Consider the following 12,856-nt stretch of genomic DNA (forward strand, 5'->3'; position numbering starts at 1 on the left):
ATCATATTTTCTAAAATAATTTTATTTGTAATATAACAATACTATCTTATGTACCTTTGCAGAGTCCCTTTTACAATTAGATTTTCACCCATTATCTCTAAACAAGCTTGTGGTTTCAATCATATCTTTTCCCTGTTCCTCTATATTTTGTTTGTCTTTTATAACTTCTTTTCCTTTCCTGTTTCCCCCTCTTCTTCTCCTTCCCCTTTTTACCCCCTTGTCTTTCTACTTCTACTTCTCTCTTCTGTAATCACCTCTTCTTTGCTTTCTAATAATATACTTATCTTTCAAACTATTCTTTTTCTTGGTTGTTTTTTCTAGTCTTAAACCTTTTACTCTCTCCCCCTTTCTTTTTATCCCCCCACATAAAATTACTTGATCATTAAAGATGGCTTCTTCTTTGTCCCATTCTTCTTGTTCTGCAAGCGTTTCTTGTTGTTTCTCATAGTTCCAGATCCCCATTTCTAAAAATTGAAATATGAAGCCAAAAGAACCTCTCCCTTCTTGTGCATCTTCTTTCTGTTTTTTAAGTTCCATTTTCAGTTCTTCCAAGAGTGATGCCATTTTAAACACTTTTAAACAACCACCCGATTAACTTTAGTCATTTAAATACAAAAGCCAAAAATCACCAAGTAATCCAAATAATCCAAGGTTGTTTCCTCTTGCTTCTTTTTTCCACCTTCTCTTCCTGGGGCTCTATTATTTTGTTGCTAAGTTTCAGTTAGAATGTATTTTTTAGGAATCTTGTTAGATTCAATGTTAGATTCAATGTAAATTCCTTTTAGTTCCAGTTCCATTCCTTAATTTCAGGCAGTCTCCTCCATTTTTCCAGATCCTGCCCTTTTATTCTTTTTTTCTCCTTTCCTGCTTTTAAAAACTTTTAAGTTTCCAGAAATCTTTCTTATCCCTTTGACATTTTATTTTCAGCTTAAATGCCTATTAATGTCAAAGTGGATTTTTTTTCAATTTCTTGCTTAAGTCTCTTAACTGTCAATTTAAGGAAGGGAAGAAAAAAAAACCAAATCCTTTCCTTTCTCTCTCTCCTTCGCTGCTTCAAAATCTTCTTTGGGAACAATGTTATTTTTTATAGTTTAAATTCCAGAGTACCTTACATTGTTGTTTTTTCAGTTTAACCCAGTCAACCAAAACTTTCTCTTTTTATCTTCCTCCTGCACATTCTTTCTGGTTGAGTTCTTCTTTGAGGTGGCCATTTCTGACCACCGCTGCAACTGCCTTCGGAAAAGGGAGTAATGGCCAGCTGGGGAGGAGAGATGCTGCTCTCCTCGACCCTGCTGGCAGTCTTCCCCCTCTTCACCACCTCTACAGGGTGGCTTAGCCCTGAAACCAGCCGGCTTGGGGCGCTCTGTCAGCGAGCACATATCGAAACCAGGCATGATCGCGGATTTCGGTCCGTCGTCGAAGAGAGTCAAACCGGAAGTCAAGCTGTGAACTCTTCTAATATGTGTGTAGACTGGCTATTAATTTTATCCTGTCAACCTGCTTATGGAGAGGCACTTAAGATCGTAAGCAAGGATCTTTGATGCTAATTCCTAGTCCTGTGTACATTATTGACCCCTTTCACAGTAATTAAGCAGGAGTTCATTCTCAAGGCTTAGTTTTCTCATATTTTGAAATAATTACAGAAGAAAATAAGCTTGTCCGTTTTTCATTTGCTACCATATAACCAACATTCAAATAAGTTGCAGCTCTCCATTTCATAACACATACAATGAACATGTATTGATCCTTATTAAAAGCAAAGATTATACGGGGAGAATTTCAGTACTGCATTTTTGAAGAAGCTATATTTTATCTGCAAAATGCTTTTCCTGGATTAATTACAGAAGTTATTATAATTTGGCAATGTGCTTTAAGCTGTTTTTTTTAAAAACTACCATGTTTGTTGTCCCAAAGGTGATTTTTTTTCCCAAGAATCAACTGGACTTTCTGGTACCAGAAAGTCCAGTTGCCTCTTGGAAAAAAAAAATCACCTTTGGGACAACCATGATTTGGATGACTGAGAATCTCCATAGACATTTACTGTATTTGTTACATATTTAACAGAAGATGAAGAAATAGCACCAACAAGAGATGTATCTCGTCACTTTGAGGATACTAGCTATGGTTATAAAGATTTCTCAAGACATGGAATGCAGGTACCTACTTTCCGTGTGCAGGTAAGTCATATGTTATCAGTATCAAAATCTAAAGTGTTCTCCAGAATATTAGGTGTATAAACAGAATATTAGATATATAAATTACACGCTGTATTTTTTTTGTAACTTTAAAACAAGCATAGGCCATTTGGTGCCCTGCAGCTTTGGACATTTACTCATCATTCTCAGGCAGTATATAGGGGATTATATACTAAAAGCTATACAGGTAGCCCTCGGCTTATAATCATTCATTTAGCAACCTTTCAAAGTTACAACAGCACTGAAAAAAATGACCTGCGACCAGCCCTCATACTTACAACTGTCATAGCATCCCCACTGTCAAGGGATCAAAATTCAGGTACTTGACATGTTCTGGCATCCTGGGATTGTGGCAGGGGGAGCGGGGGAGTCACCATTCCAGCTGGCTTCTGACAAGCAAATTCAAAGGCAGAAGCCAAATGACAGTGTGATTCACTGAACTGCAGTGACTCACTTAACAAACGTGTCAAAAAAGGTTCATAAAATGAGGCACAAATTCACTTGAAAAACACCTTGCTTAGGAATGGAAAGTCTTGTCCCAATTGTGGCTCCTAAGTGGAGGACAAGAGTATCCATGCTGTTGGAATACATAGCAGTTATCTCATTATTTTGGATTTTAAAAATGCAGTGAAAAATATATTTTTTTCTACTATGTCAAAGTTCTTGAGAACTTGCTTCCATGTACCTGCTTTGCTTTTAAGGACTATTCATGGGAAGACCACGGATATTCGCTGGTAAATCGTCTCTATCCAGATGTAGGACAACTGATAGATGAGAAGTTTCAAATTGCCTACAACTTGACTTACAACACAATGGCTATGCATAAAGATGTGGATACGTCAATGCTTAGGCGTGCAATCTGGAATTACATTCACTGTATGTTTGGAATAAGGTTGGTCCATCTCAGCTTTAATTATCTATTAATTTTGGAAATTTTGTTCCCCATATTGCTTGAACACATATTATGGAAATTTATATTAAGAACCTACATCAAAAGCTTATGAGCATACAATCAGTGAACTGGTTAAAAAAATAATTGCATTTGTAACTTCTTATTAAATGCTTTTAAAGGCAAATTCTTGATAACAATTGTGCTTGAGGTAAGAACCTTGTATACTGACAAAGCTAACCAGCTAAAAAAAGCTAAAACTAAAAGTAATTCTAGAACAAAGGTCTTGCGTTGCTCCCAAATCCATGTCTGGAAGATACTAAGAAAGCTGCAACTGGACAGGATTACATTGAGTAGAAGATGGGAAACAGGGCAAAGCACCAAAAAAGGGGGGATGTGTACTATTTCCAACATATTGGGAATGGACAAAAATACTGAGGGTACTACTACAATTGGGATTCTAGCAAAACCAGCTTAAGATCTACCAGAAAATATACGGCTGTGAAATAGCAAGCAATAGCACAGTAATTATTATAACTGGCAATAATGTGTTTGATGGAAAACCTGAACATATTTGTTCTCCTGATTATAGATATGATGATTACGACTATGGTGAAATTAATCAGCTGTTGGACCGCAGCTTTAAAATTTATATCAAAACTGTAGTGTGTGCTCCTGAGAGGACCACAAATAGAATGTACGATAGCTTCTGGAGGCAATTCAAACATTCTGAGAAGGTATGCTGTATGTTTGCGTAATGTATGTATATATACATGCATGCATGCATAATGTATGCTGTATATATATATGTGTAACAGAGTGAGCTCCCGTTACTTGTCCCAGCTTCTGCCAACCTAGCAGTTCGAAAGCATGTAAAAATGCAAGTAGAAAAATAGGGACCCCTTTGGTGGGAAGGTAACAGCGTTCCGTGTGCCTTCGGTGTTTAGTCATGCCGGCCACATGACCACGGAGATGTCTTCAGACAGCACTGGCTCTTTGGCTTTGTAACGAAGATGAACACCGCCCCCTAGAGCCGGAAACAAGTGGCACGCGGTTCAATCCAGTGCTCCGTTCTGCCTGCCTGCCTGCCTTCGTTTCTGGTTGTTTCGGAGTAGCTTTGGCTGAGAATAACTATTCGCCTCTTTTACTCAGCCGAAGCTGCTCCGAAACAACCAGAAACGAAGGCAGGCAGGCAGGCAGGCAGGCAGAACGGAGCACTGGATTGAACCGCGGGCGGCGGGGTGGGGGTGAACGGGCACTTCGGAGGAGCTGCGCCGACAGGAAAAGCCACCCTGCCGGCTTCTTTGAAGCAGTTTCTTCCTGGGCTGGTGGAGGAGCGAGAGAGTGACTGAAGAGAGGAACGAGGCAGACACCTGAGGGATGAGGCTGAGGGAGGCAGGGCTGAGAGGCGGGGCTTCTCAGCCATCCTGCAGGGACTTGTCCTGAGCCTCCCTGAACTTGGTGGTTTGCTGGCAGACGTTTTATTACCCGACTAGGTAACAACATCAGATGTTATCTAGTCAGGTAATGAAGCGTCTGCAAGCAAACCACCAAACTCGGACTCCTCCCCTCCTTGAAAAAGTGTCCCCCCCGCCGGTCCTTGAAAAAGTGTTTCTGCGTAAAACTGGTCCCTGGTACAAAAAAGGTTGGGGACCACTGCTGTAGATCATTATTAGAGCTACTTTGTCTCACCTGGTAACAAGAATTAAGTCATTCCAGGCCTAAAGCCAGGATCGCCTAATAATATTGCACATATAGCTATTGTATGGAGCAGCACTTAATTGGTTGTTGCATAAGATTCCTGCCATCATCAGCCACTAGTATATTCATGGATTTCCGCCTGGCTTCAGTTCAAATATTAGCAGCATTTCTGCCTGCCTTAAAATACTGTAATGCACAAAAGACACTAAACCCAACTTTTTTCCCCTATTGTTTTCTTTAAGGTTCACGTCAATTTGCTTCTCATAGAAGCACGGATGCAAGCTGAATTGCTTTATGCTCTGAGAGCCATTACTCGTTACATGACATGAAAACTTTGGGCAGTCGTAACCGAAGGTGCCACAGAGGCAACTTACCAGGGCTTATTAAGGGCCTTCTCAACCAGCAGGGGCTAAAAGCCATGAAATTATTTGTGCCATAATGTTTATTATTATTACTACTGCTACTACTAGTATTATTGCAGCTCCTTCCTTAATGGGATATTACTGCTGATGAGGTTGGTGGTAGAACAGTTGTTCAGAGACACAATCAAACAGATTCCAGCCTGCTTCGGTTAGCATAGGAGGCAATGACTTCTGGCAGACAACTAATTACCAAAATCTTTATGTATTGTCACAAATAAATAAGAATCTGGAAGATAACAATTTTGCTTTTGATATAAGGGTGAATGTTTTTATAAAAATCTTGATGCTGCTGAATGTGCTGGTTAAATGAAGAGACTAGCAATTCCAGTTATTAAGCTATAAAGAAATGCAAGCAATGCTATCGTCTGAGCCTACATTGTATGTGATGTTAGAGAAGCTCCTTGCTGATAATGCAGAGCTGAACAGGATGTTACATTAACAGTTTTGATCGTTAAGAGAATCTTTTGCTGTCTATGTTGGTCTTATTATTTCAGACTGAGGCAGTGTGAGACTATCAAAATTGCTTAAAAATCTGCAACTTTGTGGAAAAAAAATTGAATAGTTGAGAGCAAGAATAGATAATTTTACTTCTTCAGTATTCCTAGAAGCTATCAAAGGTGTTGAAATATCAGTTCAGGCCTCAAATAGCTTCTTACTAAAACACTCATTTCTACAGCCTGCCCCTTAAGCAGCAGCTTATGTAGTTTAACAAGAAAACAGTATAACAACAAGAAAAAAAACCTATAAGTGACTTTGATATACGAGTGTGAGTGCATGCATGTGTAAAATATATGGATACTTTTTGTACGAAGTCTGTTAGTATTACTGGGTTGTTTAAATAAAAAATAACACTTTCCTCTTTTTTCAGACTTCTTACACTATAGTACTGGTATCATTCATTACAAAATAGACAAATGAATGCTGTGTTCTGGTATGTAATTTCTAATTTGTGTTTGAGAGAAAAACAACAAAAGTTAAACTGCAATTCTTGACAGTTCAACAGGAAGCATCTGCTATTTCCTTTATTCAAAAATGCAAGGCAAATGCTGATCCAAAACATATAAGCCAAATGTGCAATTTTAAAGTTGGCTTTGGCTAAAAATACAAATTTCATTACCTGCTCTATGAATTCCATTTGTGAAATCAAATAACTATCTCACTTTACCAGATTGGCTTATCAATAAATGGACAAGGACTATAATCTTATCACATAAATACATTTACAATTGTTTCAAAGTTAAAAAAAATCTGCATTTATACTGTGATTTTCAATATATTTTTAAAATATTGGGTAGAGAATGTTAGTCTGAATCATCTAAAGTTCATTTTGAAATTGTTGACCAAATGCAATGCTATTCTATACATTAAAACCTAACAAAATTATTTAACAATTAATGCTGTCTGAATTCCTTGATCTATACTTGATAACCATGGTACTAATTTTTGCAATCTTTTATAAAATCTTAAATATAAAACATATTATAAAGTTAAATCAAAAAGATACTCAATTCAGTTGTTGCAATTAGTTTATTTTTATGTTTCCTAAATCCACTGGAAATTTAAGAAAAATTCTACAATGAATGTACATGCTATGTAGAAAAATTAAAAGGTGTTTTTAATGGAAACATACTGAAATGTTTTTATATCAAATGATTTGCAAAAGCAGATGCAGAAGTGATTTTGTGCATTGATTGATTCAACACCCATCTTGAAATGCAGTATTAGAAACTCAAGTAATGATTTTCAATTTTGAATTCTCTGGAGAAGCTTTTGTGCCACAGGTTTGAACTCTGTTTCCCAATAAAGTTTGTGATATTCTCTTAAGTCACTGTCAAAACTGTAAGTCTGTGCCAGTTCTTCATCTATAGCAAGCAAAAGAATATCTACCAATCAGCATTAAATAAAACTTAAATTTAAGAGTTTTTCACACATGTATTTGGATGCATCTGCAACCAACACAGAGAATAATCTAAAGAAAATAATGTGCATAAAAAGATAAATTTCCTGAGGGGTTCTGGCTATTGTTTTTTTTTCCCCCTGCCTTTGAGTAAGACTTCAGTCCTGATTACTTCATGGAGTTTTCTAGGCAGCATTTTTGGAGATAGTCTGCCACTACCACCTTCTTGAGGCTGAGAGTGAATGAGTAGCCAAATGTTACTCAGCTAGCTTTCATGCAGGAATAAAACTCAGGTTTCTGTGTTCCTAGTCCAACAATTTAACCACTAGATCAAACTGGCTCTCAAATAATTAACAGCTTCTTTTTAAACAAAAAATAAAACAATCCAGGTGGTTGGTAATATCAGGAGCCATGGGGGCCCAGTGGTTAGACTGTAGTATTCCAGGCTAACTCACTGCTTACTGGCAATTTGATCCTGACCAGCTCAAGGTTGACTCAGCCTTTCATCCTTCCGAGGTCAATAAAATGAGGAACCAGATTATTGGAGGCAATTTGCTGACTCTGTAAACCGCTTAGAGAGGCCTGTAAAGTACTACGAAGCAGTATATAAGTGCTATTGTTATTGCTAGTAAATGATTTGCTAAGACTGTGGAAAGACTGTAAAAAAATAATGGGCTACATAAAAAAAAGTCATGTAAACTACTTTCTATATGTCCTATTTCCATTCATTAAAGAAACACAGATTATTTTACAGCTTACCAAGAAATGTCATAAGAAGAACTAGTAGAGCATTTGAGTCATCCTCTTCAAAGCAGGGTTCATTACTTGTAACATTCTCACTGTAGTTCCACAAAGTTTTGCATATCAAACCAGCCAGTTGCCAATCTGTGGGCCCAAAATCTCTCAAACAATCGATTAATCTGTTGTAATAATAGGTTGAATAGCTGTTATTAAACCCTTGAAAACTAGAGTTTTGTAGCAGCCTTGTAGGAAAATAGAAATAATAATATACTATATATCACCCCGCCCCCGTGTGAATTTCAGCAATATCTTTTTTGACTCGGCTACTTTAAACTTACTTTTTAATTCCTCCTCCTTCATTCAAAATACTCCGCCTACTTTTATCCACAGTAAGATTGAGGAGAACTCCACAGGCTGAAAAGCAGACGTCTTGGTGCCTGGCATCAAGCAAAGCAATCATGAACTTGTACACTAGATCAGAGAAGAAAAAAATCCGAGAACAAACTTGCTTTTAAGAAAATATAACTGTATTAGATGCACCATTACAATACTGCTGTGCCACTTCTAAAGGATTGAAATACCGACTTCTCTTCTGTAGGAATGATCAACCCTCTGCAATGAATGAAAATGCCATATTTTTCACAGGCGTATCCCAATAATCTCAACATGAAGATTCGGCACGACTATTTTAAGCACAATTACTCTTGATGTCTTTTTATAAAGTCCCCTGATACAAAGTTGAACTGATGCGTTGGGTTTTTCAATTTTTTAAAAGTAAAAAGTACGTATTTTAATTGGGAGGCAATCACAGTGTTGTATTAAATGACATACCTGCCTTTGCAAATTCTGCTTAAATTTAACGATCTCTTTTCAATAGAACTCTTTCTATGCAGATAGTTTTAGCAGCCATTTCCTTTTAAGCAAAATCTAATAGGCAACAGTACATATGATTTGTGTTGCTTTATGTTACATGGTTATTTCTAATGGGATAGGAGCTCACCTTTTCGTTGTATAATAAAATTGCAGATTTCATGGTCTTGAGAAAGATTACCAAAGACACGAATAGCCTCCAGAATTCCATCCATATGACTGGTCATTAACATCTTTAAAAGCACTGTAAGTGGAAAATACACTGCATTTGATATATTTTTAAGGGATAAGTATCTTATTCCAAAAGCAGGCCAGTCACACTTAGTTAATAAAGAATTCTATTCCATTCCATTCTATTCTAATTAAATATGTCTCCCAGAAGAGCAAATTAAGCAATGAGTACATCTTTATTTTAGCCTCTCAGAGTAGAGAGAAACATTGTTGCATGCTGTACTTCAGGCTAAAAAGTGCCATGACCACCTAACATATAATTTATACAATGTTATGCATAAATTGAATTACCCTTGGTCAAATTTTAACACTAAAAACAGGATATCAACAAAGTGTAGAACTAATACCCACAGTCAATGAAACTGAAGTTTAAAACAGTTGGATACTTCAGCAAGACAATGTTCAAATAAACCCTATTTACAGAAAAGAAAGGTTTTTGCAATCTTTCACAGTATCCATAAATGAATATTATTGAAAATCTATAGGGAGAACTCAAATGTGTAGTTCATCCAAGGAGATCGAAAACATATCTGATTTAGAAAAGTTCTCCATGGAAATATTCCAGAAGGTTTTCTTAGATCATTACCAGAAATGTTTGAAAGCTTTTTTTTTTTCTGCCAAAGGAAGTATTTCAAAATATCCACCGAAAGTGTCCAAACTTTCTGCATCCGTAATAATTACTGGTTTTTTTTAAAAAAACATTGAACCTGTTCACTACTGCACACAAATAATAGGTGTGCAGTTAAATTTGCACAAAGATGTGTTTAACTTTGCACCATTCAAAGGTTATGCCAGTTTAGTTTTAATTAGGGATTCACTGCAACATACAATTAAACCAGAACTGTATATATTTTGATATAACTATCTACTGCTTGGGAAGCCTAGTTAGTGGAAAACTTAGTAATTCAGCAGTATCTACAAAGGCAGAAAATCCCTATTAGCATATTGTGTGTCTGAAAATTTTGTTCAGTGAGTTCTCCTTTAACATCTTTGAGTGATATGCAGTTCAGCTTTATTACTTGTGTTATATTTTTTATCTATAGTCAAAGAATAACGTTACTAGTCAAGCCTTTGACATGAGTTAGAAACAAAAACAGAAGACAAAACTAGTAAAAGGGGCGTAATATGCTAATCAACCGGTTTACAAAATCAACATGTTCTTCTTTATAAAACTAATCAATAAAGGCAAACATGTCAAAGATTAAGCCAAATTGGGCTGGCTTTATCATTACAAAATTGTCTGAAAAATCATTAAATTAGATCCTTTTTATGATTTGCTCAATCAAACTTGTAATATTTATAAGCAACACTGGCCATTACCATGTAATAGAAAGATGAGAGAATTAATTTTTAAAATATTCTTACGTTCTGCTATATGTAATTTCTTCTCTTGGATTATGGAATTTTTCACCTGATAAAAGGATAAATTGTTGATCGTTGCAATGGCATTAATAACCAGTTCCTCACATTCCTCAACCGACTTGCACTCTAGTGATTTAGAAGAGAAGACTTCGGACATGATACCAATTATGTAGCATATCATAACTTCAGTTATTCTAGTATAAAAAGTTACACTGACATCATAAAATGAAGCCAAACAATTAACTGCTGTAATAAGAAATTGGCAACATTTCAATAAAATTCTGATGCAGAATTCAGCCTTTTTGTCTGAGGCCATTTCAAAGCGTGAAATTGTGTGTGTTTTACACAAGTAGATGTACACATTCATTTTACTGAAATCCTTCATTGATTGATTGATTATGCGGCACCAAGTCAGTGTTGACAGTTAGTGCCACATAGATTTTTTTTCCCCCAGAAGTCCTTCACACTGACATCTGAATACATGATATGTCCAGCAAGTCCTTGGAAAGTTTTGAAAAAAAGCAAAGGAAGAAATTTGAAGACAAAATTCCTTCCAATTCTCTTTTCGAATTTCTGATCAGCTAATAAAATTGGTACCATGTAGATGATGGATAACATCGTTTCTAAAATGCAGAGAATTAAAACAAAGAATTACAGGAATGCTGTCCCAATTATAATGGGCTACACAAATGCAATGCAGCAAGGCAAATTGAAATCCATCATTTAAAATGGCTGGTTTATACAGTTTACAACTAACACATTTTCCAGGATGTGGATTAAACAGCAGGACATTGAAAGAGTCAATGAGCTTACAGATAAAAGAGAGATAATGGTGAATCTAGTTCTGTATCTCTGAACCTCCCAGTCTTTCCCAACCTGGTGTCCTCAAGTTAATGTTAGATTTTAACTCCAACTGATATGACCGGATCTGGATTATCCATTGGGCATGAGTACCCAAGAACCGTTAAAAAATTGCTCCAGAAATTCCTTAATATAATGAAAATATTTACTTATAGTTCAGGAAGGAGGTAGCAACAGTTCTAAGAGCGTCTAGTGCTTTCAGAAAATGTACATTGGTGCTGGGACACCTGACATAAATTAATGTCAGCCAAATGATTTTGACATTGATGGTTTGTCTTCTACAGATTATATATTCAAAAGCAGTCCTTACCAAGCACTGTAATAAGTAATGCCACAATGTGATGATTAGTTGCCAAACATACACCTACGTTTGGATGAATGGACAGATTGGCAATCACTCTTATCAGCTTGATAAGAATGTCTTCTGCTTCAGAAGGGTGTCTGAGATTTTTTATTTCGCCATCTTTCCACAGTTTATGATTAGGAACATTTTCACAGTAAGTTTTGAAAAGTGCTATGAGTGTATCAATGCTTCCTTGCTCCTCAAAGAATTGTTCCCGGGCTCGATTGTTTTTGGCTGTTAAATTGCCAAGAATGAAAATGATACGGATAACTAAGTCCTGAAATTGAACATAAGAAAGGAAATAACTTGCTGCAAACAAAAACCAATAATTTTCATTTCAATAAATAGTTCAATAATATTTGAAATAAATTCTAGCTCACTTCCGTTCATATTGAACAGAATATTCAATAAACAGTTCATACTTAGAAGTACAAACGTGAAAGAATACATAATGCAACCAAGCATGATTTTATTTATCACATTTACATATAAAAATGGCATAAGACATTCCTTACCGAAGCATACTCTCTAGCAATATTTTCAAAACATAACTTCCCACAATTCTACGTTTATAACACTGATTTCAATTAAAAAATCTAAATCAAATCTCAACACCATACTAGCCAACTAGAAACTACAATGTTTATATAACCCAGTAATATAGTCATTACTTTGTGTAAAAACAACACAGTTTCAATAACTGTGTATGAAAGAGTTGCTTTGTTGTATATTATTGAGGATGGTGCTGCTGAAAATGTAGATGGGAATTAATTTGCTTTTAAAATATCCATTGCAAACAAACGTTGAAACAAATACTTAGGAAAGAAAAACTTATTGTGAAAACTGATTCACCCTTACCTTTAAGTAAGACATAATCCCTTCTATTAGATCTAATATTAACATAAAAAGGTAATTTTTGAGTGGTCTCTTTCTGTATAGAATATAATACATGCATCAAGCAACTAATGAATCAGAAAAATGAACTGCAAGATGGTCATTTTCTAATACTGTTAAAAATTACTGGTTACCTAATGAGAAATACTAAAGAAATACTAAAGAATGATTAGCTAGGCTTATTATTAATACTTACTTCATTCTCCTCTCAAAAGTTTTATATCTGTATTTATATCTGTATCCAAACAACACTTACTAATAAGAACTTATTACTGATATATCAAAACTCTTTCATTTTCCACATAAGAGAATCAGGATTAGGACTTGCTGGTCAACACAGTCCCATTATTCAGTTCTTGGGACAGATATGAAGAGACACAACAGGATTGGAATAGGACTCCATATAGCTGAATAAATATCACTACTCAGTTGAATACACCCTGGAATAAT

At 35.8% G+C, this 12,856-nt stretch overlaps 2 protein-coding genes across 8 annotated transcripts in view; one reads left to right on the forward strand and one right to left on the reverse strand.

Moving 5' to 3' along the window:
- SESN1 (sestrin 1) overlaps nucleotides 1–7,031 on the forward strand; it is a 55,012-nt gene extending 47,981 nt beyond the window's left edge. For all 4 annotated transcript variants that reach the window (XM_087913266.1, XM_026726637.2, XM_026726641.2 and 1 more), the window contains 4 exons: nucleotides 2,065–2,177; nucleotides 2,897–3,087; nucleotides 3,677–3,821; nucleotides 5,028–7,031. In XM_087913266.1, coding sequence (XP_087769392.1) covers nucleotides 2,065–2,177; nucleotides 2,897–3,087; nucleotides 3,677–3,821; nucleotides 5,028–5,114 — 536 coding nt within the window. In that variant the 3' untranslated portion in view covers nucleotides 5,115–7,031. The remainder of the gene's footprint in view (nucleotides 1–2,064; nucleotides 2,178–2,896; nucleotides 3,088–3,676; nucleotides 3,822–5,027) is intronic.
- Nucleotides 6,716–12,856, reverse strand: part of ARMC2 (armadillo repeat containing 2) — a 40,677-nt gene continuing 34,536 nt past the window's right edge. For all 4 annotated transcript variants that reach the window (XM_087913249.1, XM_087913252.1, XM_087913259.1 and 1 more), the window contains 6 exons: nucleotides 11,480–11,789; nucleotides 10,312–10,434; nucleotides 8,846–8,959; nucleotides 8,184–8,316; nucleotides 7,864–8,024; nucleotides 6,716–7,069 (listed from right to left, as the gene is read on the reverse strand). In XM_087913249.1, the coding sequence (XP_087769375.1) occupies nucleotides 6,951–7,069; nucleotides 7,864–8,024; nucleotides 8,184–8,316; nucleotides 8,846–8,959; nucleotides 10,312–10,434; nucleotides 11,480–11,789 (960 nt within the window). In that variant the 3' untranslated portion in view covers nucleotides 6,716–6,950. The remainder of the gene's footprint in view (nucleotides 7,070–7,863; nucleotides 8,025–8,183; nucleotides 8,317–8,845; nucleotides 8,960–10,311; nucleotides 10,435–11,479; nucleotides 11,790–12,856) is intronic.

Source organism: Pseudonaja textilis, chromosome 1 (genome assembly GCF_049901715.1).
Source record: "Pseudonaja textilis isolate UNSWEBS1 chromosome 1, rPseTex1.2, whole genome shotgun sequence".
Taxonomy (NCBI): domain Eukaryota; kingdom Metazoa; phylum Chordata; class Lepidosauria; order Squamata; family Elapidae; genus Pseudonaja; species Pseudonaja textilis.